General features: G+C 35.7%; 1 protein-coding gene across 1 annotated transcript in view; it reads left to right on the forward strand.

Moving 5' to 3' along the window:
- The window catches only part of ZDHHC17 (zinc finger DHHC-type palmitoyltransferase 17), a 66,442-nt gene extending 41,180 nt beyond the window's left edge, over window positions 1–25,262 (forward strand). The window contains exons 8-17 of the mRNA XM_036400735.2: window positions 1,636–1,761; window positions 3,010–3,152; window positions 5,428–5,528; window positions 11,899–12,023; window positions 14,017–14,079; window positions 15,222–15,315; window positions 18,564–18,647; window positions 19,054–19,211; window positions 20,024–20,118; window positions 22,129–25,262. Coding sequence (XP_036256628.1) covers window positions 1,636–1,761; window positions 3,010–3,152; window positions 5,428–5,528; window positions 11,899–12,023; window positions 14,017–14,079; window positions 15,222–15,315; window positions 18,564–18,647; window positions 19,054–19,211; window positions 20,024–20,118; window positions 22,129–22,267 — 1,128 coding nt within the window. The 3' untranslated portion in view covers window positions 22,268–25,262. The remainder of the gene's footprint in view (window positions 1–1,635; window positions 1,762–3,009; window positions 3,153–5,427; window positions 5,529–11,898; window positions 12,024–14,016; window positions 14,080–15,221; window positions 15,316–18,563; window positions 18,648–19,053; window positions 19,212–20,023; window positions 20,119–22,128) is intronic.
- The last annotated feature ends 691 nt before the right edge of the window (window positions 25,263–25,953 follow it).

Below are 25,953 nucleotides of genomic sequence, written 5' to 3' on the forward strand. Positions count from 1 at the left end.
AAGCTCCCTCAATTTTTTTATCTAGGCAGTTCCTAGGTGTCTCATGGCCCTCTAGTGGAAGGGATGCTCAGCTGGACCCCAAGACAACTTCAGGATTTACTTGGGAGATCAACTCCCAGAGGGAATTGCTTGTCCACAGGTAATCTTTACAGTCTGGATATATAAGGTGATACTAAAACAACAGCATCTCTGGAGTTTCCTAGATATTAGCAATTCAAGGTGCTATTAAACCTGTGTTAAAACAGGCACCAATAGTTTGATTTCAGGCATTTCTGTTGAGAATGGAATTAATTTAATCTGTATTTTTAAACATCTGTCTAAATAACTTTGAAGCCAAGTCAGAAGGTTATTCTTTTTTAACTGATTTTTCTAGTTAAACTTCTCACACAGAAGGTGTGAAAGATCCTGTTAAGTAGCAAAAAGCTTCACCTCATAATTTATATTCTATGCTATTTACTCTCCTAAAGATTTGGAGCAAGATTTGAAAGGCAGAGATGACAGTTAAGCACTCAGTTCCCGTTGTCTTTCTATGGGACATAGGTAGCTAACTGCAGTTTTTAATCTTTGAAATCACTTCTGTCTATAGTAATTATTGCCCTTTCTGGGTAGTTTCAGTTTCTAGTACCTGTCTCACTTTTTTTTTAGGAGGGGGCCGAGCGATGGAGGATTCAGCCATTTTTCAAGCCTCCATGAATGATTTGTTTAGGAGGGGAGTTAACTCCAGTAGAAGAGAGGAAGAGTCAAATGCAAAACTGAAGCTGGAGGTACCTGCAATTGGTTGTCTCTTGCCTCCTCTATAATTTTAGACCGAGTCAATAACTTTTTCATTTATCTCTCTTCCTAAGTGTTTAAAAACAATAAAATCAAATCAGTTTAGTAGGCACCTTTGGTCCCTGTATCTTTCACTCTGTATTTCTCTTTTGCTTCATCTGTTAGTCCTTTCTGAAATTACAGAAATAAAAACATGAGCCATTGCTGGCTTAGCACCCAAAATACATGAAACACAAGCTCAGAGTAAAAGCTTAGAATTTTGAAATAAGTTGGACATGAGCACTCAGTTTATTCTTTCATGTTTTCTTCCTAGGACTTCCGTAACTGAAATGAATTTTAAGAACATTAGGCTGGTGAAAAAAAAAATCCTAGAAGCATTCCATGATACTAGTAACTTCAGTCTGCCAAAAGGCAGAGAATTAACGAAGAAGTCAGGCTTTAGACTTGGGAGAGTTTCCATGATCCAGTGGGTCACAAGTTCTTATTCTTTGCTTGATTTCTGCTGCCTGTCAATAGCTGAGGGGGAAGCACAGTCCTTCCTTTACAGACTAGTAGACTGTGTGTAGAATAGTGGAGCACAGATTTGTTCTCTGCTAAAGGCAACAATTATTACTGTCAGGACATACATCTCGTCAGAATCATGCATTTAGTATGTTACTTGTGCACACTTGTATAATTATGAGAGTGAAAAACCAAAAGGAATGACTGATGTTTGGTGTCAAGTAAGCTGCAGAGCAAGAAGTATGCCAGAATGTAGCTAAACTGCTTTAAAATGTGTTAGTTTTAACAGCCAGTCTTCTGTTTCAGTGCTCCAAATGCATTTTATTTTAAATTGGATGTTTCGCACATTTTTACTTTTGATAGGGAGAATCACCACTTGATCTTGCAAAACAAAGGAAGAACGTTTGGATGATCAATCATCTACAAGAAGCAAGGCAGGCAAAGGGGTATGATAGTCCATCCTTTCTGAGAAAACTAAAAGCAGATAAGGTAAGTAGTAGCATAACACTTGTGTAAATCAATCTTATGGCTGCTCTTGGTTTGGGGACCTGTGTGTTTGTTTAAAAGAAGTTCAGGACTGTGGTTTCCCCACATTTCAGCTTTAAGGAATGTCTTCTTATTATGACTAAAGTGATTGCAAAAGGGAAAAAAAGTGCTTTATTTAGGGCAGGAGGAAATAAAATCCTTAGCTTCTATACACTTACTTTTAGTTTTTGTGCTAGCTAAAAGAAAGTGTTAGGAAGGTATTGTGTGGTCATGTATTGTTTGGGTTAGCCAAGACGTTCCAAAACTGACTCTCAGGTAGCTGAGGAAAGAAGCATTTTGGGTATCCTGAACTCTGATCTCCTCTCTAGTTATGTATTGTTTATTGTTATTGTGTTGAATGAAAGAAGCAGTCAGTCTTAGCAGTATAATGTAATACATGACTCTCTAATGTGGAGGCCTTTTGCTTCCCAGAGCATTGTTTAATACTGCAGATAGGAAGAGGCCATAAATGAGGGTGTAAGGGTTAACATACTGCTCTAGCCTGAAGAACTGTCTTCCTACATATTGTTTGATAATCTAAAAAGAGGTAATGTTTTCTTCTTAGTATCCATCGACACTCAGGCAGAATGTTGTGCTGGATATTAAGTGTTGCTACCACTGATTTAATTTTTTTAAAATAAAGATACATTGCATCAAGATGCTCAAAGTACTGCTACAGTCTGGGCTTCAACCCTGTGGTACTGTAACAATGCTGTGATTATTGACCTGAAGTGGTTTGTACATTTCATTGTCACTGTACTTTAGTTATTTGGAAAGAGTTCAGTGCTCTCATCAGGAGTTGTATCCACGCAGTGTAAGACAAAAAAGGTCCTGTCTATTAATAGATGCTTCTGTATGGCTTAAAAACTGCAGTTACACGAGTAATAAAAATTTACTGACATTGTCATATGCTGTGTGGCAGTTCATACACTTATGGATTTGTTAAAAAGAGCTAGTGTTGTCTTGGTTCTGGATTAGCAGCAAAGTCTCTAGAAGATAGTTCTGAAACAAAGTTATTGATTTGGATTATATAATTTTAGGAAGGTTTATTTTCCTTGCAAATTCATTGGAGGTGTGTAAAGACAAGAAATGAGAAAAATTTATGTGAAGATTTATCCCCCTGAATTTTATTGAAAATTTTTTTATGACTGTTTTTATTATACAATCTGTTCCTGAAAACAGAGTTACTTACTGGTGTTTGTTTCTATATAGGAATTCCGTCAGAAGGTGATGCTGGGAACTCCTTTCCTAGTTATTTGGCTGGTTGGGTTTATAGCAGACCTAGACATTGATTCTTGGCTCATTAAAGGGCTGATGTATGGTGGCGTTTGGGCTATGGTACAGTTTCTTTCAAAGTAAGTGTTTTACTGGGACACTGTCTGTTTAGTGTGCATGTAAGAAGTATTTTGCTGGCATCTTTATTGGATAGATAACCTTAAATTTCTATTTGTTGGAATTGGTCTTTATTTCTGCAAAAATCTTGTGCAACTATAGCTCCTGTAATGCTCTATTGTCTTGTGAAAGCTGGAATTATCTTGGGTGAATACTGCTGAGCTAACAGAAGCTAACAGCAGAACTGAAATTCGGTCATTATCCAGAGGAGGGTGCTGAATATCTGTCTACAAAGAGTTATCAGCATGAATGTTGCAGAAAGCAAGCAATGGAAAAGTTACTATCGAGTAATCAAGACAATGTGCAAGTGTACTATTAAAACTGTTTTCTCTCAATAATTTAAATGCACAAGAGCATCTAAAGATATTTATAGCTAGAAATTAAGTTAGAATCAGATTTTGAAGCTTTTGTTGTTGTGGAAATAAGTGACTAAAGAAAAAGGCTGCTTTCTAAAGTGTTTTTTGTACATCTTGTTACCTGATCATAAATACTTTTAGTTGTATTTATGATTATTTCAAATGTCTGTAAATGTATCTACAAATACACACACACACATATACACATATATGTGTAGTCATACTCCAGTGGATTTTCAAGAGCTGTAGACTACCTCAACTCTCCTTTGCTTTTCATTATCATGTGCTGCCAAGATAGGAGTACTTGTTGTATCCCCATGCTTAGGAGCTTTCTGCTTTTCTAGGGTTGGATATCATGTTTATTTACTTCTCTTTTCTTTCTGTATGAAGAGGAAAATATATCTGCTCCTTAAACCAAGTTCAGAAGATTTTAGTGGACTTAGTAGACTGGGAGGGAAGTGGAAGGTTATCCAGCATTTGCAGGATCTTGGAGATGATCTGTTTGGTCTTTTTGTCACCTCTGAGGCTTTGCAATTTGCTGGCCTCCTCTCACAAAAAAATATATTTCTCATTTGTCAAATTCTCAGCTGTGCCTCCTACAGAAAGGACGGCAAGATTTCTTCCAATCTCTCAAGATCTGTGTTTTGTCAAGTTTTATATTTTTGGCCTAACTGACATGAATTCAAGATTAACATTTTTATTTTCTCTTATCTGTTGCTTAATATTTAGTATAAATAATTTTTAAAATGTTTTACACAAAGCCCAGGTTTAAATTAAACTTGTGCTGTTATTGTAATAGTGTTTTCTTTCCCTGTAGAATTTTAGGTAATCTGCTTAGCTGTATTTTCCTCCCTACGTTCACACACACAAAAATGCCCAGAAGTCACTGAAAGAAAGATTAGTGCAGAGTAACTACTGTGCGTCCAAATGTATATTCACTTATTCATCGAATGAGCTCATGTTCTTTACAGGGTTTTCTCCAAAGACCTAGGGAACTTCCATTAGAGAAGAGAGTTACTGTAAGGGAGTAAAGAAGTGAAATGGAAACTACTCCCTGCACACATTTGTCTGTGGCAGCCCTGAGGGAATCACCAGCACAAAAAGCAAAATGGATCAATATCAGGATGTTTAGTCAGATGATGCAGAAATTTTATTTCAGGGAGGTTAGTTGTTTAGAGTGTTGTTTTCCATAGGTTTTGTAGCAATTTCTTCTTGAATATGGAGTAGCCTAGTTATTCACCTAGTTTGTCTCACTGTATGCAACTTTATTCAGAAGAGTCTTTAAAATGCAAAATTGCAAGAAAGTGAAAATCATTCTGATGGCTTAATTTTTTTTTAATTAATGTAGCAGCATTTTATCTTAGAACTTGGCAAATATAGTGATATATGGGAAATTAATTAGTCTGGATTTTTTTTCAACTTTATATTGGCAACTGTAGCAGAAGCAAAATATTGAATTATCTGAAATATTTCAAGTATATAGGCTGATAACACCGAAGTCTCTAAAGCTTTGTTTTCTTAAGGACATAATTTTAATGTGCAGTTTTCGTTGTATGGGTTTTCAAAATGTCTTTACACTGGAATCTCAAAACTTAATGCAGTTTGCAACACTGTCAGTGTTGCTAAGAATCTCACAGGTTCCTGACTGCTTGCACAGTGTAGTTTTAGCATCAGTATTTACTCATTCTGCCTGTCTTGGCAGGTTGAAAAAAGGAATTTCTCGTGAACTTTGAACAGAAAAGTGAGGAAAATGTATGTATGGCATATTTTGCAAAATCCCATATAATACATATTTTAATAGGAAGTGTTTCCCTGAAGCGGTAGTCAGGATTTACGTTTTATGAATCAAAACTTACCGTGTGACATTGTTCCTACATTACAGGTCATTCTTTGATCACTCCATGCACAGTGCACTGCCTCTTGGAATATATTTGGCAACAAAATTCTGGATGTATGTGACGTGGTTCTTCTGGTTTTGGAATGATATCCTTTTTTGTGTACAGTAGTATTTTTTTCATGTTCATAGTATGAGGAATTACATAGCTATATCCTATATATAACACTAAGTAAACTAATAATAGTTTTAAAAAGGGAATCACTAAACATTGCTTTCTATATTAATGTTAATTATTTTATTGCTTTAAAAATGTGCATGCTATTGCTGTGCTTTTGATTTTTCTCAAAACTTAATGACAGTACTCGGCAGAATTTCCTTTACCAACTTCCTATGTGGAGGAAATGTTAGCAACTTTGTAAAATATTCTCTGGCTGTGAGGGGAAACAATGTAATTGACTGCATTTTTTAGACACTCTTCTGAAAACAGTAGGCTGGTTCATGGTCTGTATCAATTGTAGTGGAATTGGTTTCACAGTTACAGCTTCCTAAACATTTTGGAAATTCCATTTTGTGCAAACTTTGGATGCATTTGATAACTATATTTATAGTTATTTTGAAAATATGTGTATTAACAATACTAGATTATAGAGATTCAGCATATTGCCGTATTTTTGTGTTTTGATTGTCTGTCTAGATATGAATTTCCCTTACTCATGGAGGTAGAAATTGAGTCAGAGTTCAGTGGGGAATGTTAGTTTTCCATGGCAAGGAAATAGATTCAAACTTTTAAACAACTTTCTTGGGTTCTGTAATTTCAGTACCCAAGAAAACAAAGTAGAGATTTGATGTTTAATATAGTTCTTAAAGTTGTAATTGTGGGATTTTTATCCTGAAGCTCATATTTCATTCATATATCTATTAACTTGCTTAGATTTTTATTTCTGTAATTCATTCTGATTAAATAGCTTGAAGTTTGTCATATTTTTTTTGGCATAGAATAATCTTAATTGTTCACTAGAGCTATAGGCAATTACCCTAATAAAACCTGACTTCAGAATGTCTATAAAATACTGTCCTACTTCTGTCCCAAGCTGGTGTCTCAGAACCTTTGCAACAGTATAGAGAAGTTATGGTCTAAGACCTTCAGTTACTAATTACTTTCATTAGAGCTGACACAATTCTCTGACAAGCAGTTTTAGAGACCAAGTGCTTGAGGCCATCTTCCTTTAATTGGTGATTTTTAATCGGAAGTCTTTGTAATAAGATTCCAGATTCATTCTTCTTCTGGAAAGTAGCCCTGTAGCTTTATTGCAAAAAAGAAATTGCATGCCTCCTCTATTTTTATAACAGGAGGCATAGCATTGTGGTTGGATAAAGAATTCCTGTATTTTTATAGCTTTATATGATTGCTTACAGCAGACTAGAGTACTACTTTACACTTTGTTCTGTTCAAGTGATAAAACCTGTCCTAGTAGTTTTCACAAATTCTGACTGTCTTTTGCTTGAGGAAGAGAATTTATAACCTTAAACAACTGTCAGGACTTGCCTTACTGGAACTTTACATTATAAATAACATAAAGATCTTAATTGCTGCAAGTGCAACTTTAATATTTAAGTATTTAAAGATCATCAACTCCTGTGTGTTTAATCCTAATAGGACAGAAAAGGTCAGGTGATGCAATGTGTCATAAAGAAAAATAAAACCAAGGATTTGCAGTGCATTTTCTTGAATTTCAGTGTGGTCACATGAAAAATAGATCTCTAAATTCCAAGGTTTAATCATGTGTCTTTCAAAAAAACAGTACTGAAAATGTACTGAGCGTTTTGTAAATGTTTCAATTTTATTGGATTTTTCTTAGCAGCTTCTGAGTCTGGTGTATTTGATAAAGTAGAAATCCTATTCTTGCAGGGAGCGAGGAATATGATCTGTGTATTTTTGAGTCTGTATATGAGTTTATGGTCCTATGCCTCCCTGCCACTGTTTTGCTGCATCCTTGTAACTATATTTTGCTTGTAACAAAGGATACTTATGTCTTGCCCCATTAGTGTATTCTAGTTTTCTAGTGTTTGCAGAGTAGGAGCAAAAATGCCCTCAAAAATCCTACACACTAAGTCACTATGTTTTAATTTAGTTTTATCTATAAAAGAAAAAAACTTACTGAAAATTACACTTTTAATAATGTGAGACTAGAATTTCACATTTTTTTCTTTTTCATTAGTATTTATAGGTATAACATTCTCTTGTGTCCTGTAAATGTCCTGCCAAGATTATACCTCAGTTGTTCATGCAGTCTTCCCAGTTGCAGCTGAACAAATACTGCTCGTTATGTCAAAAGGTTCTTACACTGCTCTGTTTTTCTAAAATGTCAGAGTTCACTGTAACCCAAACTATTCACAGTACTTTTTCTCTTCTGTTTGTATTTGGTGGAAATGGGAGTATGCAAGCTTTTATGGCTGTCACAGCCTTTCTGCAATGCTGAGATTTTGGGATTATATAGGGCAATTTGTGTTTTTTAAAATAATTTATCATTGACTAATACTGTATTGATTATCTTATTTCAAATATACTTCACCAGTTGCTGGGGTCTAGGTTAAAGGAAACAAACATTGCACACATTTTCAATTAGTGATTATTTTAAAACTGGGTGTAAGAGAATTCATTGTGATTTTCATTCTTTCACAAAGCTGATACAATTTTATAGGATTTAAAAAACTGTAACAAGATAATTGGTACAGTTAAGCAGTTAAAAAAAATTTATTACCGAAATTAGTTTCAGGAAAAGAGCAAAAAGTCTTCATGCAGAAAAAAAGAAGTCAGCAGCTGTTTTTCTACAGGAACCAAAGACCCAAAAGATCCAAACTCTGGGCCCAGCTGTCCAGAGCTTCTGTTCCCATGTCTAAATACTTTTTCTAAAGTTAAAGAAAAAAGTTTGAAAAAAAAATCCAGTGTGGAGGAGATAGGCTAACTGAAATAATTTGTAAGCTAAGGGATTCTTTTATGTCAGATAGAAATGGAGATAGAGGGCTTTTGCAGAGCTTCAGTTAATTACAAACTGATTTTGTCTAATAAATGTCTAGTGAAATGAGGCTTCTCATGTAGCTAGCTGCTGTTACCTGCCTGGACTCTTACATCCAGATGTACAGCTGTTATGAATTGGGGATTTGAAGCACCTTTCTTGTAAGGAAAGGCTGAGGGAGTTGGGCCTGTTGAGACTAAAAAGAGATATCTGAGAGACATTAGTCATCAATGTCTATAAGAATCTAAAGAGAGAGTGTCAGAGGATGTTTCCAGGCTCTTCCTAATTGTGCTAAGCAGTAGGACAAGAGGCAATGGGCAGAAATTGATGCACAGGAAGTTCCACCTGAATATGAAAAGGAGCCTCTTTACCATGAAGGTGAGCATGCACTGGAACAGATTGCCCAGAGAGGTTCTGGAGTCTCTCCTCGGTATTCCAGAACAGTCTGGACACAATCCTGTGCTGTGTGCTCTGGTGTGACCTTGCTTGAGCAGGAAGGTTGGACCAGATGACCCACTGTGGTCTCTTCCATTCTGTGATGCTGTGATTCTGTGAATTGGCAGGTTTATTAGCATATATTTGATCTCTGACACCTTACACTGGCTGCAGATTTTTCTGTGCAGGAGAAGAGGATTTTTGGTTAGTGAAAGGGCATATCTGGGTCTATAATGTGCATTTTGGCTTGATCTCAGACTTGTATGATACCTGATAGCAGGAAGCTGCATATATTTGGGGCCTTTTAAATAGACTACAGTTCACAATGAAAAATTAACTTATCCCATGTTTACCTGACTTAGGGGTTGTGTGGTGCTTGTTTGGTTTTAATTTTCTTTTTAATGAGATGATCCTTTTCATTCCAATTCCTGTAATGATTTTCAGCATCTTGTACTTGTTCTAATAATTAAAGAATATTGATCAGGACTAAAAGTAGGAAGTGTTTTGTGGGTGTTTCTGCTTTGTCTCTCAATGAAAACTGGGGAAACCGCATAAAAGAGGAGCAAATTGGTGGTAAGGCAGGAGTTGTGAATGCCTGGTATATTATGCATTTTGTAGCCTTTAATAATATAGTAATGTACCTTTTCCTTGTGTAGCTATAAATGAGGATGTTAACATGAAACGAGACACTCCCTAGAGAACCAATTCCCTACTCTACTCTGAAGCTATTGCAAACCTACAAGAATTTCTTACATGTGAAGAGTTTTGAGAGATGTCTATGATGCAAGTTGCTAAGATCTCTTTCAAAGTAGACTTCAGAAGGAAGTTCAGTATGATTTTAGATACCTCTAGTGTGGGCATCTGTAGTGAAGTGTAAACACTCTTCATAGCCAGTGGGAAAAAATAGCCACTTGTAAGGCTCTGCTTCTCTTATATAATTTAAATATCTTAATACTGAAAATAGATGGGACATGGCTTTTTTCCTTCCTGATGTCTGTGAAGGCATAGTGAGTGATTTAAAGTGGGTGAGATGAATCCAACACCTGAAGTTGTTTACCTACATCACATGCTGGAAATACCCTGGAGAAAACTTACAAATTCTCATGTAGTTTCCCAGCTGCAGCAGAGAAATCTCTTATCTGCCACAATTTGCATTGTCAGCATTGCTCTCATCTGACACCACCTGATAAAAAGACAGGGAAAACAGGTTCTGCGGAGTGTCTCTTATGTATTTGAGGGAGTAAAATGGGGGAGAAGTCCATTGAGACAATGGACTCTGCTGCTTTGTTACAGGTTATCCAAATTTAAGTTAGCAGAAAAACAATTGCAAATCATTATAAAAACCCTCTTAGTCTTTTCTCACATCTTCTTTAAAAGTCTAGACATGACGTATGGTATTTAGAAATGGGTCATGAAATTGGTTGCAGTTGTACCTTCATTGTTTGTAATGGTTGTCTGATTAAGGTACATTTAATGGAAAATCAGTTTTCACTGTTATAAAAAACCCACCAATTATTTTAGTATTCTAAAAAAATGTAACCTCTCTCTAGCTAAGCAGTTCAGTTGCACCAGCTTATTCTTGGCAGCAGGTAGCTTTAGAAAAAATTAGGAAGTTGGATTGTGTAAATTTTGACGTCAGAGCTTTTAATCTCTAATGTATAAAATAGAACTGTGAATGTTTAGGTTATAGTATAGCTGATGTTTTTTCCCCCATTATAAACTTGCAGGAAACATCTTGTTACTGGAAAGATTAATTGCCTTTAGTAAGCTGATACTAACATTCTACTATATAAGATACTTTATTAAAATTTTAATTTATCTTGCCAATTTTTTTTATTAGAAATTCACAGCCAATTCCTTGCCCCAACCGGAGGAAGACAAAAATTATTTGTGATACATTTCACATGAACAATGAGACTTCCTTAGCATTACAGAAGTCAAAAAGAGGCCTACTTGTATTTGTTTGCATTTCTGGGTTCTTTTGCATTGCAAGCTGTTTAGATCTGAATGTATCTAAGTTCCTCAAAATACAGTGTAATTTGGGTGTGTAGTGTTTTCTGCCTGAGTACTAGGTGTCCTTTTTGTTTGGATAATGCTGTAGAGGCTTCTGCCACCACAGATTTGTCAAGTAGGGCATCTTCTGGCAGTTGTAAGTGGCAGTGACAGCAGGTGTCTTCATTCAGTTTTGTCAGGTCTTTTGTAGGTTTATGAAAATAAATAATTTTCCTTTTGTGGAAGAGAAACATCTGAAGTATTTGGTTTTTCAACATCACTGCTAAAAATGTTTTCATTCTCTGAAGAAATGTCAAGTGCTGTACAACTAGCATGTTACATGACAAGACATTGAATGCAGGAAATGTATTTTAAAACAAATGGCTATTTTCTGTCTTTATGGTAACTGGTTTTATAAACACTTCTAGAGAATAATAAATCCTGTGGTTTTTAAAGTATTAGACATATTAGGAGGTTAAAAATAACTTTCAGTGATGCAAAATATGTGTATTGCCTTATTACAGGACCAGGTTTCAGACACTACCTTTCTTGGAGATAAGTGGTGTTGGGACATGATTGCTATGCAACAGTGGCCATTGCAGCAAAATTCCTTCTATGGCCAGAAACAGGCTGTCCTGTGATATCATAGGAATGTCAAGCCAGTGAAGACAGAGGCAGTCGAATGTCTGTTTTATAAATAGAGCTCCAAAATGTTTATTCTGAAAACAGGAAATAGTTATTGACAAGATAAATTTCATGGGATTTAATTTAATTAAAAGGCAAAACAGTTACAAAAACTGAACTATTGTTATTCATCCTTTAGAATAATAAATGCTTTAGAAATACCTTATGGAACAGACCATTCTGAAAAGTAAGTTTTGAAGGTCGAGCAATGGCAAATGCGAAGTACCAAGCTAGTTCTTACAGCAGTGCTGAATTTTGTTAATTTTGAAGACAATGACTCAAGGGCATTAGTAAAATTTAATTTAGTTAAATTTTGTTTCAGAATTATCAGTGAGAATGTTGAAGAGGAAGTTCAGTTTTACACTTGAGATTCCTTGACTGTAAACACATCTCAATTTTTTCTTTATACATCTTCCGTTCCTTGCTAATAGTGTTGCACTTTTCTACAATTTTGGAAAATCCTGGAAATCTGATCCGGGAATCATCAAAGCCACGGAAGAACAAAAGAAAAAGGTAAAGCCAAGAGATACGCACTTGTTCTTCAACAGCCTTCCACCAGCTGATCAGAGTATTTAGTTTACTAGTCAGTACATTCAGTAAGTTGTATAAAAAAAATTTAAAATGTTGAAAAGTCTTCCAGATTTATTTTTTAACATGTGGAATGCATTTCAAGACTTAACTGGTGCAAGACTGCATATTAGTCATTTTGAGTAGCAAAATAAAATTGTAACTTGAATTTTCAATATTAAAAGTTTGAAAAGCAGTTAAGTGAAAAAGGAAATGTGAAGTTTCAGACTTTTGCTGTACTGAAACAAATAGCCCATTATGGGAAAAGTGTTAGTTAATTTTATGAAAACTTTCCAGACTTGTAAGTACCTCTAATTTTCTTTACCTTTGTATCTAAAAGTATTAGACTGACAAACATTTTGAAGCTACAACAGCCATAACCCCAGGCAGTTTGGGGTGGGCTTTTTTTTTTGGCATAAATGTCAGAGAAAACATGGGTGATCTAATGATATCTAAGACATTGTATCATTATTAGCATCTCATATTGTTATTTTAAATTAAGTACATTGTTCTCAGCAGCCAAAATGGGCATTGAATATGCCAAATTTATACAAGCAGCAAAACTGTTTTGTTTTGTTTAAGTTTCCTAGAAGCCAACATTCCACCTAAAATGAACTTTGAGCTTCTGCTTCATGGTTATTTGTGAAAAGACCTGTGTGAATCAAAATCAGACCACTTGGAGTTATGTTCTTATGTAGGAATGAAAATATAATAGCCATTAAAAGGATGGTGTCAATGAAATAATTTTTGTGTTCTGCAATAGGCTATAGCTGAGTTCTTAGTCAAAATGCAGATTTGGATTTACTCTGAAAATTCCGTTTCTGTTATTGCCAGTTGCTTAAGTAAATTCCCAACTCAATTCTACTCCTTGAACTGGACTAGATTAAGTAGAGTAGTCAACTATGACACTTTGGATTGGATTCAGCAAATTGCACAAATATCCAGTTTATTTAATCTACTTGATTAAGTAGGCGAGTGTGGTTCCAAAAGCCTCATTGAACTGGATAGGAATTGCAAAATGTAACTTCTTGAGGCAGATGCATATGGCTGTGAATGTTTTGGATTTCTTACATTGCAGCTAACCACATGGTAAAATGTTCTGTTACCAGGGGTATGAACCACTGTAGGACATGTGTGTTACCTTCATGCAGTGTAGCACTTCATAACATTTTCATAATTTGTCTTCAAGTATTTAATGCTGAGTTAGCCTTTAGCTTTGAAATAACTAAGTAAGAAACTTCATTTCAGATGAACATGTTAATTATGTTTAGAAATGTATAGTAAGCAACAATTGCAGATGTTTGTTGTTTTAATATGTCATGTCCTTCATTCTGTGTTACAAAATAACCAAATCACTCTTAAAGCAAGTGGAGGAATAAATAAGATATTCTTATAGTTCAAAAGCATAGAAGGTACACAAAGGTTAACAAAGCACAATGATGTGGATCTGACTGAAGTGATCCTGGGTCTGCACAAGACTTGTATTTAAAAGCTCTTTATCTGCTCTTGTTCAGTTCTGTTCTCCTCGGGTTTGGGATTTTGCTTGTGGACAAGCAAATACTCAAAAAAACCTCCAGTTTTGGGTTGAATGTGCATGAGACCATGCACATTTGTTTTTACATCCTTTTGTTAGTCTGTAGTGTAGTGTTATACTCCCACTGAAGTCAGAGGGACTCATAATGAAATTGTCCAGGGTATCAAAAGTCACACCAGCAGCACTGAAATCACAGTAGGTGACTAGGAATAAGTATAAACTAGAATTAATTTAGAAGTAAATATGCATATTGGTTTAATAAAGTAGATTCAAAATCAGTTTGATCTGAAATGAATTTGCTCCTTTGTGTAGAAAGTACCTGAAATAAATGGTTCACACCACAGGTCTGAAAATGCTTGTCACCATTTGTTTATATGCTAAATTCTAATTTTATTTTTCCTGCAGACAATAGTAGAACTTGCAGAGACAGGAAGTCTGGACCTCAGTATATTCTGCAGTACCTGCTTGGTAGTATATTTTTAGATCAATTTCTCTGTTTTTTTTTTTTCTTTAATGATAAACTGAAATTAGTGTTCCTGTAATGAACACATATTTGACCTTATTGCAGTTTCAAAGGGAGAATTTATATGTACTCTTTAATCTAAGCAGTGTTTTCAATACATAATATGTGCACAAAAAAAATACAGCAGTGAGAGGAAAAAGATTATCTCTTTGGAAATAACTTGCCAGTGTCAAAATTCAAGTATCCAGTATATCTACCAGGTTGGTTGGTTATACACCTAGCAAGTTATAAAAATCCCATGTGACATTCCACTTACCTCTATAACTTGCAGTAAAGTTATGTTGTGCTTCTAGTAAAACATTTTTTTCAAAAATCAAGTGTGTTTCCCTATCTGGCAATAGTCAGGAGTAGGGGAAAGAAATCTTAATTTTTGTAAAGCAAATATAACGTGCTTTTTCTTTGGAAGTTAACTAGCAGATACAAAATGCTCACGCATATCAGTGTTAGCACTGCAAAGCTCTGATGTATGTGGAACATGACTGCTGTTTGTATCTCCAAACTTGAAGCTGGAAAATTATATACAGATGTGGCACCTTAAAAATGATGTGTGTGTATATACATATATATTTCAGACCACTTCTTTCAAAACATAACCTTTCAAGAAAAAAATTTGGGAGTAATTTAGCATTTTAAGTTCCATCAAGTTCTACTTGTTGAGTCATATTTCTGTCTTTAGAAAATAACCTGAAAAGTTTATGTTAGAGCTTGGTTATGAATGATACACAATCATGGAACTCAAGTTCATTCTTTATTTTCATTGTTAAAAGCTGAAATGAAGCTGGTTGCTATACAAAGCTCAGTAGCTGGAGATGATAAAAGAACTTTGTATGAGGAAAACAGTTCTTCGTATAAGAAAAAAAAGTGAAAATAATTTCAGTGCAGTTTTCAGGATGTTTGTGTTAAAAAGTGTGTAGATTAAGCTAAATAGCTAGGATTGCCTTTAGAATTAGCTTCAAGTTTGAAGTTCTCTGAGGAATTAACAATAGCACAATCAATTTACATTTAAATTGAGGGTTTGTGGTTTCTCCTATTTAAAATACATCAGGGTAACTTGCTTTTCTAAACAAATGTTTGTTATCCGTTGCAGATACGGAAGCCAGTGAGGTCCAAACACTGCGGTGTTTGCAATCGATGTATAGCGAAGTTTGATCACCACTGCCCGTGGGTGGGGAACTGCGTAGGTGAGGAATTTGCTAAAATGCTCTGCAAGGTCTTGCCTGTTCTCATTTCACAGTGGAAGTGACTTGGCTTTTAAGAAAAGCTTTTCAATATTGAGCTTAATTCCTTTTCTACGTGTGATTCTCTGCATTATTCTCATTTGTGTTGTCTATTATATACCCCGTCCTCAAAATTATTCTGTGTCTAATTCAGTTTGCTACATATGTATTTTAATTGACATGAAGTTTAGTAATGAAAAGATTCAAAGCTTTACTGCTGAAAACGTATGTCCCAATTCCACAACTGATTATTATCCATTACATAAGATGAAATTTTTCATTTTGACCAATATTCAGTAGCTTATTGGTAGAATATGCGTATTTAAGATTGGTGTGATTGTACAAGTTAGATCCAGAACGACTTCCTGTTGAGGTATTCTCCTCTTTTTGACCATCCAGGTTGTCTTTTGTTCTCCCAAGTGATTATGAAATGAATGGATATAGAACAGAAATAAAGTCTCTAAATGCTGCTATTTCTAGTCATATTTTTTGAGAAACTTATTTGAAAACCATTATTATGCAGGGAGCACTGAAGACCTCTCAGCTAGGAAATGAGTGCAGCTTGCTTCACGTGTTTAATTTTTTAGGACACAAGCAGAGGTAACTTTAATCTTGGGGAGGAGTTAAGACCTGGGTTCACTGACAGTTGACAGTTTCATAAAAGCTTCATTGTAGTCCTTTCAAATAGATATAATAATGAATAATCAGAGTAGCTTGGTCTGAAAATCAAGAGTAAAATCCTGGCATTTAAGTTGTATTAGAACATCTGTAAAGTCTCGTTGAAATCAACTTATATCACCCCCTTCTGTTTTATGTTTCCTAAAGATGTTTCTGAGGTATTTTTGGTTTATATTTTAGATGTTTTAAAATGAGAAACTAAGAAATTTTTAATTCAGACAGGCAGGGGAGCATGGGCTCAAGTTCTACAAGAGTACTTTGGAGTATGTGTCAATGGGACAGAAAGATCCAGTAGTTTAATCTGTAACTAGAAAAAAACCAAAAAACAAATGGGGGAGGAAAGCCCTTAGTTTGTGTCTATTGAGAGTGTATGAGTGATGGGATCAGGGTAGGTGGAGGAAATGGTTTTTAAGTCACAGTGGTGATGGAAAAGTAGAATCTGTCTTTTAGTGGTGGTGTACAGTGTGGGGTAACTGGAGGTAAAAGTAAACTTAGGGCCCTTGAAAGTATGCTGGGAAAAAGCATTAGAAATCACAGTATGGGAGCTGGAGTGACCTGGAGGGAGTGGTGGTCTGAACAACCTTATATGGCTTCTCTGCCTCAGATTGGTGCGTGGTCACTCTAAGCATGGGATTGTGAAACAGCATCCATTCTTAAAACAGCATTTGTGGTATGTTTGCCAAAAAGGGAAACATGAATCATGCCTTTCTGGAAAGGTGGAATTTGGATGTGTGTGGAATGTGTTAAAAGGATAAGAATGTTGCTAAAGATAGGACTGAGAAATCTTGTAAGAGTGTTTACAGACACTTTAAAATAAATCCTTTGGGGATAAAACTTGGCACATAAAGAGACCTAGAATATTTTTACCATTTTTAAGAGGTTGACAAAAAGTGGAGACTATTTGAAAAATAAAGGAATTGGCAACTAGGGAAAATTGTTTTCCTCAAAATTTTAGTTAAAATACAGCAAGCAAATCTCTGGAAGTGATGATATTTATATTCTAAATGGAGTATCAAAATAGCATTATGTTTTTCTACAGTTTTTAAAATTTTATTTTAACTGCAGAGGGTGACTCTATTCCTGCCAGTCCAGGAGGCAGCTGTAGAGCACAGTACTGTGTTTTGCCTAATCTTACTCAAAATACAGTTTCTCCAGTTTATTTTTTCACATTTTTTTTCTTTTTAAACTGTGATCAAGATTGTACTATTTCATTTATAGTTTTAAATGCTACATGTTTTTTCCTTACACATATGGATTTCCTGTTAGGCAGAATTTTGTTTAGTATCACTAAAGATGTTGCTGAAAGAAGCATCCCATCAGATGTTTCTCAGATGGGCTTCTAGGCCACTGTTTAACTTCTGTGCTCTTTACAGAATGTCTTTTATGAAACTTAACAGTTCTAAAATTTAGCATGCAAATGAAAATGATACCTTAGGGACGTTCCCACCACTTTCTCATATGCCCTTAGGTGATTGAAGGCAATATTACAACATAATTTCGTGTTTTCAGGAACTTGTTTCATTTTCAAGGAAGTGTCTTATGTTTAGTCTAGCTTGTGTTATATGTATGTTTTTCCTCATCTCTTATTTATGCAGTCTTTCAGCTCACTTGCTAAAAGCACTTGATTATTTTCTGCCTCCAGAGGATGCTCTTGTTTTAGGAGGGAAAACATTTGACATAATAAAGAAGTAAATGCTGTGCTGGTAAATGATGACAGCCAAAGCTTTTGTAGCCCATTATCTCTGTGGGTTTAGTTTACAGCCTGGAGCTGTTGGAAGGTTGCAACACTGGACATATTTTACCAACAGAAGGAAGCCTGAGTACTTCAGAATTATGATGTACTCTCATAAGAGGCATATTTTTAGCTCTACTACTGTTAAAAATAGATCAGTCTTTTAGTAACTGAGTTTTCTTGCATTAGAATTCTGTCAAAAGCAGAGTTGTTTTTATCCCATTCATTGTTACAGCTAGGTTCTTAGGCCTTGTTTGTTCAGTTACACGTATTTGTTTTACAAGTTTTACCAGATATTTTATTTTTAGCTAGCTTCATCAGGCATCCAAACATAAGATGTGAGTTAATTTATTATCAAGGAAGGTTGTATATTTGTTCATATTTCTGTTACTTTTAAGAAAGTGAACTCCATAGTTTGATGATTTTTCAGTGGCTTTTAAAAAATGCTTATCAATTTTCAATTCCTGGCTGTTAAGGGCTCTGCAACAGCTGTCACCAACTTTTGCTCTATCAATAATTTTATTCGTTCATGAAAGAGGTTACAAATTAATTACTGAATTGCAGTTGTAACATGACAGAAAATTAAAGAAAAGTTGCTGTGTTGTCTGAGAAATAAAAGAAAAATCATAAGTAAACCAGCTAATTTCACTGTCTTGAAGTTATAGGGGCTTAATATTGTAGCATAATGTTTCTATATACAATAATAAGCAGTACTTCTAAGCAAGCCACTAAACTTTCTGGTGTTATGTTGTCTTTCTGCTGCTGAAAGTGTAGTAATTTGGTCCCTGTTGTGCAACTTTAGGAGCAGGGAACCATCGTTATTTTATGGGATACCTGTTCTTCCTGCTTTTTATGATCTGCTGGATGATCTATGGATGTATCTCTTGTGAGTAAATGTGATTTTTGGCTTTTTTTAAATTTGCTTCTAAATATTGCTTCTAAATACTTTATCTCCTCATATGGATTTTTATAGGTCTTTGCCTTATCAGGGTTTTGGGTATTTTTATCCTGGAATTGAACTGCACATTAATATTTTATTATATTGGGTATTTTAATTTAGAAAATGTTTTTCTTGTTCTAGATCTTTTTTTTTTTTTCATCACAGACAAGTATGTGTATGTGTCATGTATTCAAGGAGCTGGGAAAGGAAGAGAGAGCAAGTAAAGCTCAGAATTCTGGCACTTGTCATTTTCTTATTTAATTTAACACATTCTAATGTGGGCATTATATGTTGCTGGAAAACAAACATACCTTAAATCTTCGTATATTTTTTGACTTTTTTTTCCCTCTAGACTGGGGTTTCCACTGTGAGACAAGTTACACAAAGGATGGATTTTGGACCTACGTTACACAGATCGCTACCTGTTCTCCGTGGATGTTTTGGATGTTTCTAAACAGTGTGTTTCACTTCATGTGGGTGGCTGTGTTACTCATGTGTCAGATGTACCAGGTATGGAAGGGCACTTCACTCATAATGCCATGTCTTGGGAGTGACATAAGAATATCAAATAGTTCTGTCATTTAAATTTTCATGTTCATTGTGCTAGACCAAGTGTTTTATCTCTCAGCCTTGCTGGAGGAGGCAAGCATCTGCTGTCTCTCAGTATTAGGCATCATTTTGCTCTAATTCACATGGCCTTTTTTTTTTTTATGCAAGAGGTTAAAATACCTACCTCCTGCTTTCATTCTCAGAATGACAAAAAGGTAAAACAGACCAGAAAAAGGCAACAAAGACTAATAGAGGATAAAGGCCATGGGGCAAATTTATAATAATGCTGTATGTTATTAACAGAAAGGGAGTGGTAACATGAAAGAGGATCCAATAATTTCTTACACTGCTTCAGTGTGAGTTGAGGCCATATTATTATACTCTAGTCTGACCAAACCCAAGTATTTGTTTTTTTTTAATCCTTTCTATGGAAAGAAAAGTCATACTGAAAGCCTTGAAGTATGACTTGTCATTAATGAACCATGAGACTTTATTTCTATTTCCAGGAAATCTTCTGGAAAGATTATCCTCTAAAGCTTAGATAAAACTTACAGGAAGTTTAAATTTTGTCCTTCATTTTTACAATATTTGTCACTTACAACATATATCAATTTCAAAGTCTTATGGTTTATGTTTGCTCCTGATAATTTCCCCAGTCAAAAACTCGTTTGTTTAAAAATGAATTTAAATTTGGTCCCTTTTCAGTCTGTCTTGTGCAGTACTTGGTTGCATGTTTTTATGTGAGCTAAAATACTTATTCTTCCTGTCTTAAGATATCTTGCTTGGGTATCACAACAAATGAAAGGATGAATGCAAGAAGATATAAGCACTTTAAAGTTACAACCACATCTATTGAAAGCCCATTCAAGTAAGTTTTGAAGCATAGACAGTTTTCTTATTTGTGTAGCCTTGCATACATTTGAATCACATTGCTTGTTGAAGCAGAACACACCTAAACACTTCCAGACTATTTTCTCTACTTGAAGTGCTGAATCCTGTCAGCTATTTTCAGTTACACATTCTGTCCAGTTAAAGGAAGTGATTAATGTTTTGTAGTGTAGGGTGGACAAACACAGAAAAGAATGCTTTCCAGCAGTGGTTGTATTTCACTGTAGAGTTGATGGGGAAATAAGTATCATCTTTATAAAGCAGATGCTCAAACCAGAGGTAGTTGCTTACTGCAGCATGTCTATGTTGACCTGGACATTCATTTCCACACTGGGCACTTTCTCCTGAGTAATACTTACTGTGCTGGTGAAGTTGCTTTGTGCAGTAGCTCCCCTTTCTCTCTACTGTGAGAAAAGAGACTTCACTTTCTTCCTATTCATCAGGAAGAGCATGGCCAAAGCTGTTTGTGGGGAGGGAGCAGGATGTCCCAGGAACTGAAGTGGGTGTTGCATGGGTGAGAGCAAGCTGATGCATACAGTTTTTGGGCATCAGTATGTTAAAGAGTAGGTTAGGATTCTGGTTTCTGTAGTGATGAGGGTGCAAAATGAAAGATGAGAGCTTGGGGATGAAATAGCACTGAGATGGAATACAGTGTCATGGAGCAGCTTGTGGAGCCAAAGCAGACATAAATAAAGGCATGAAGCTGGTATATTGGTGGGTTGAGAGCATGTTACGAAAGGAGCTGGAAAAAGAAAAAAGCACATCTCATCCTGCTGCACATGCTGTGCCTCCTGTGGGAGCTGCTGCTCTTTCTGGTGCCACAGAGGGTAAAGGAGATAGGAATTGTGATCAGGAGCAGTCAGCATGGATTCACACGATCCTGTACAATGAGCTCTAGGATGACCCTGGTTGAGCCAAGGACCCTCTGTCGTCCCATGCAACCTGCCCATTCTGTGATTCTGATCTGTAGCAGATGGATTTCTGTGCTAGGATTTTGTGTGGTCTTTTTTTAATATCTCTTCATAGAAAACTTGTGAGAAGCAGACAAGCATCTCTTGTAGTTGCAGTGTTCCTACAGATTAGAGTTGTAACAAAACCAAATAATTTGCCTGGAAAACACAGGATGGTGCACAGGATAAGAAAAAAGTGCTGGTTTGATCCAAAATTGCTGTCACATTCACAAACCATTTTAACTGAAATAGCTGCTGTTATAAAAATTACACCTGAAAATAACACCAGATGTCTGAAATAACTGACTTGGCATCACCTGTCACATGAAGCATTGACATCAAATAGTTTCATCTCCTTTTCGCTTAGACCTGCTCTCTCATATATCATTACATGAGCTTCTCTTCCAGAAAACTGTGATCTATTCAGCCCATGTCTAATTAATTTAAAAATCCCCAGCATGTTGGGAGTTTTTATGTAGCTTTCTTAAATATTTGACAGTTAATTGATTCAGCCACAGAAAGTGCTTGAATGGTTCATTTAATTCAGATCATGTTTTCTTAATTTTGTGTTGTCAAGGGACCTGGTTGATTCTAGACCTGCAGCTGGTGAACCAGTATGTATGCAGAAACAGATACCAATAAATATGGAAATTATTCTAGGAAGACATTCATTTCATGCCATTTTGTCTTGCATCCATCTGTACAATGCAACTGTCCTCTTAAAACAGGATCTGAACTACCAGGTTGTGCTACATGGTGATGGACTGCTAAAAACATGTTTTGGTAGATAGTGGAAGAAAGTTGGTGTCTTGATTATGCCCAAGGATCAAACATTTACCAGTCTGGTGACCACTTCTTATTTCAGAACTTACTCATCAACTTGCTTATCAAATATGAGAAAAATTCTGAACAGAGCTCGTTTTCTAAAGTTAGAAACTTTAAGGGTGGAGAATCAAATTTGTAGGTAGGCAAAAGATTGTGTACTTTGTAAGATGAGCTATGATATTGCTTGTTAATGTGTGTTTTTCTTTTGTTTTTAGCCATGGATGTATAAGGAACATTATAGACTTCTTTGAATTCAGATGCTGTGGTCTTTTTCGGCCTGTTATTGTGGACTGGACAAGGCAGTATACAATAGAATATGACCAAACTTCAGGATCAGGCTACCAGCTAGTGTAGCACCACCTTCATCCTGTGAGCATATCATCCTGAGTGGTGCCTGGAAAATTTTCCCTCTCTCTCTCTCTCGACTCCGCATCCCTTGAAGAGTAGCATGCTATGTGTAGGGCTGATGATGAATCATAAAGGTACCTTCTCTTCATCAGAATTTTATTAACAAAAGAAAAAATGGACAGAATAAACTGCCAAACCTGATAAGGAAGAGGAGGAAGATCAAAAAGGGATTTTAACAGTTCTTAACATGAGAATTATTCATGACAACATATTCACAGTATTTGTTATCAGGGTTTTTTATTTAATGTCTTTCACAATGGAGCATGAGATTATTGAAGTATTGACATAAGTAGTTATATTGTGCTGAGCAGAAAAATTTGTATCCCAATATCAATTATTCCACTGAAACAAGAATCTAGAATATAAAACTAAATTTCATGATACAGAGTTCACTGATCGCTATGTTGTAGTTCCTGTAATGTGATTTTATTAATACAGATTTTCTGTAGTAAGATGTACATTGAAAAATGTGCTTTTCAGTACTGTTATAAACATCCTGTGGTGGGGATCCCCTGTAACATGTTAAGTTATAGCAGTAGGGCGCGTCAGGTAATGTTGAGTAAAAATATGTTGCCCACGTTTTTTGGTGATTGTTTTTGCCACCAGTTAGTGGTACAACTAAATACTTGTAACAGCCCTGTTCTGAAATAATGTAGTCTGAAATAAACAGCTGCGCCAATAAGGAAAGCTTTTCTGTCAAAGTTAAAGCCCTGCCTAAATGCATGATACACCTGTAAAATTAGTTTACAGTATATAATGTTCAGGGAAAAAAGTGGGGAAAAAATAATTATCTTTGAAGTAATTGTATAAGCAACTTACAAACTAGCAATGTTTTAGTAGTAGGTTTGGTCCTCATACAGTACAGTGTAGTGTATTTGGAGACACATTGGAAGAGAAATTACATGGGGGATACCACAGATGTAAAAGCAAAAGTCTCAGTTATTAAAAGACAAGATAGTTTAAAATTGAATGCAATTGGAGAAGAAGAACCCAAAGTTGCCTGAAATGCTTATTTCATTTGGTTGTGAAATAATGGAACCCAAACTTTAACAAAAACAAAAAATTAAGAATCCCCATAATGGCACGTGCGCGCAGAAAATGCAGAGCAGTGTTCTGAGGAAGATGGTGCGTTGGCACGTGGAAATCACCCTTAATTTCTGTTTTTAAGTTCTCATGCTACAGATGTGTTTGGAAGGTAAGGAATGATCTGAGATTGCATTCCAAAGGGGCTTTTCCTGAATGTGATGCACTGATTTTTGTTATGGTGTTTTCATATACTCATAGTGAATTGTTCACTGCTTCCTTAACTATTGTTTACAGAGAGACTGAGAATCAGTTTAGTTCTCTTCTAAGTGCTGTAGCAACCCAGTGGTTCAAGGAACCTGTGAGGGGAGTTTGGGGAGGGTCCTGAAAGCAGATGTCTGAGACCAGTGTAAAGAATGTGTATCTGTATATAAATAATTTATCAAATAGTTTTCTCTCTGTGAGTGTGTGTTTAGTGTATTTAAAGCTGCTCATTTTCATTTTATTCAACCAAAAAAGTATAGGAAGATATCTAATGAGCTTTTAGTGATGTTAAATATTGCTGTTAATAGGCATTATGCCCTGCAAATTCACTGCATGTTTGATGCTTGGCAAAATTAGCGTTTTCTGTAATACGCAGATTACAGATAATAAAGCAATCTAGTGGTATTCCCGGCCCTTGCCTTAGTAGGAGGAGCAGTGAAACTGTAAATAGTTGATGTTCAGTATTTGCAAGTAAACATTTTTTCTGTAGTTGTTCATTGATCTCAAGACACACACTTAGTTTGCAAGTACCAGATATCAGGATTTACAGAAGTGCAGCATCAGAGTCCTTGAATGTTAAATACTGGAAAAATCAATGTTGTCTGGGACACTTTTAACAGGAGAGGTCTGGGTATAGGGGTGAAGAAGCTTTGGCTACTGTTGTCAGACAAAATTTGTAATCCTAACAAAAACATGCTCTATTTCTGTGAAAACGATTGACTTCAGTTATTAATATTTTTTTTCTAATCAGAAAAAAGCCTGAAAGCTTTACACTATGGTTTGTTTTAATCACCAATGATGTTCTGCATATTTGTTCATTTCTTTTTCACATTTTAGTTGGGGGTTGCTTGACTTGAGGAGCTTCAATACACTTTTTAAAATATCACCCAGTTCAGTGCATGATGAAGTTTTGGTCACATTTGCCCAGTAGCATTAAATGCCATGAATTGTATCATGCACTCCATGTCAAAAATGTTTGCAAAAGAAGAGGTGATCCTTGGTAGCACGTAGGAAGTTCTGCACTATTTCCATGCCAGTAGCTCTCTGGTGACAGATTGGTTGAGACCTGCAGAATCTGAGCGATAGTAGGTAGTTGTGAAAATTAACAGGCATATATGGATATTTGGGATGTATGAAGTTTCCAGTGCAAAATGTAACTTGTCTTGAGTAACACTGAATTGTTGATGTGAAATCGTAAAGCAAGCAGGGGGGAGCCAACTATGCAGCATTTTTTCTGTCAAGTTATCAAACTTAAAATTCACTTGTTGAACCAAAACTGCATTGCTTCTGAAACTTAAGCTGATTTAGACCAACAGCAGATCAGACCAACTTAATCTGACATAGGTAGAATAAATAGGAATTTTGTCTTGGCCCTAAACATGTGCTGTTTCTTTGCAGGTTTTTGTATTCTTTGATGTCCACCAGATTTTTTTTCAATTAATGTGTAAAACAGCATCACTACATTTTAAGCTGTGGATTTTTTTGTATATTATTTATAACTGTGCCAAGTATTATTTTAATACTGTCAAGATCTTGATGTGTATTACATTGTGAACAAAAAAAATCTGTAAAATGTTTAATAAACTAGCTCTCCTTACATAAATTAAATCTGTTAAATTTTGTAAGTTATTAATCAAATAAATATTGACTCTTAGATGCAGTGTTTGTATTGACTTGGGGTGTGATTTCATACAGTGTAGTTTGTGTCCAGTTTCAGAAGCCTTTCTGGAAAAATGTACAGGTGTCTTACAGATGGCATGCACCCAAATCTGTACAGATGTGAAATCCTATGAGTTACTACACTGTGGTAAATTACACCTTTGCACTACCAATTAAAGTTAGCATTCACTAAATTAAATATTCCTATCTTTTGAGTGAAGCATGCTGGCAAGCATGCTTTCTTAAGGGAGAGCTCCATTTAGGGAATGTTTCATGTGGCCTAATGTCCTTACATATATGACATTATAATAATGTCATTTGAGGTGTTCTAAGGGTCAGCCAGGCATCTACATAGGGCTAGGATGTGTCACCAAGGTGTGTGCTTCTGAGTGGCACTTGCAGAACACAGACTACCTTGGCTATTCTGATCCACGCTAAAGGTTAGAGTTTGAGCAGAAACAAGGTAACAATCCAAGTTCAAATCTAATCAGGGTATTTATAACCAGCAGTGTGTATTAAAGTGTAAGGCTAGGACTTAGGAGCACATCTAAAGGGAAGAAAAAAGTGTTTTCTGCTGAGTCTTGTTTTGCTATTGGCGTTGAGAATTGGTGGTGGTGTTCCTGGTGAGGCTGTGTCTGGGCTGACCACCCTTTGGCTTGTCAGGAAAAGACCAGGGAAGACTTTCA

This window comes from Molothrus ater, chromosome 5 (genome assembly GCF_012460135.2).
Source record: "Molothrus ater isolate BHLD 08-10-18 breed brown headed cowbird chromosome 5, BPBGC_Mater_1.1, whole genome shotgun sequence".
NCBI lineage: Eukaryota > Metazoa > Chordata > Aves > Passeriformes > Icteridae > Molothrus > Molothrus ater.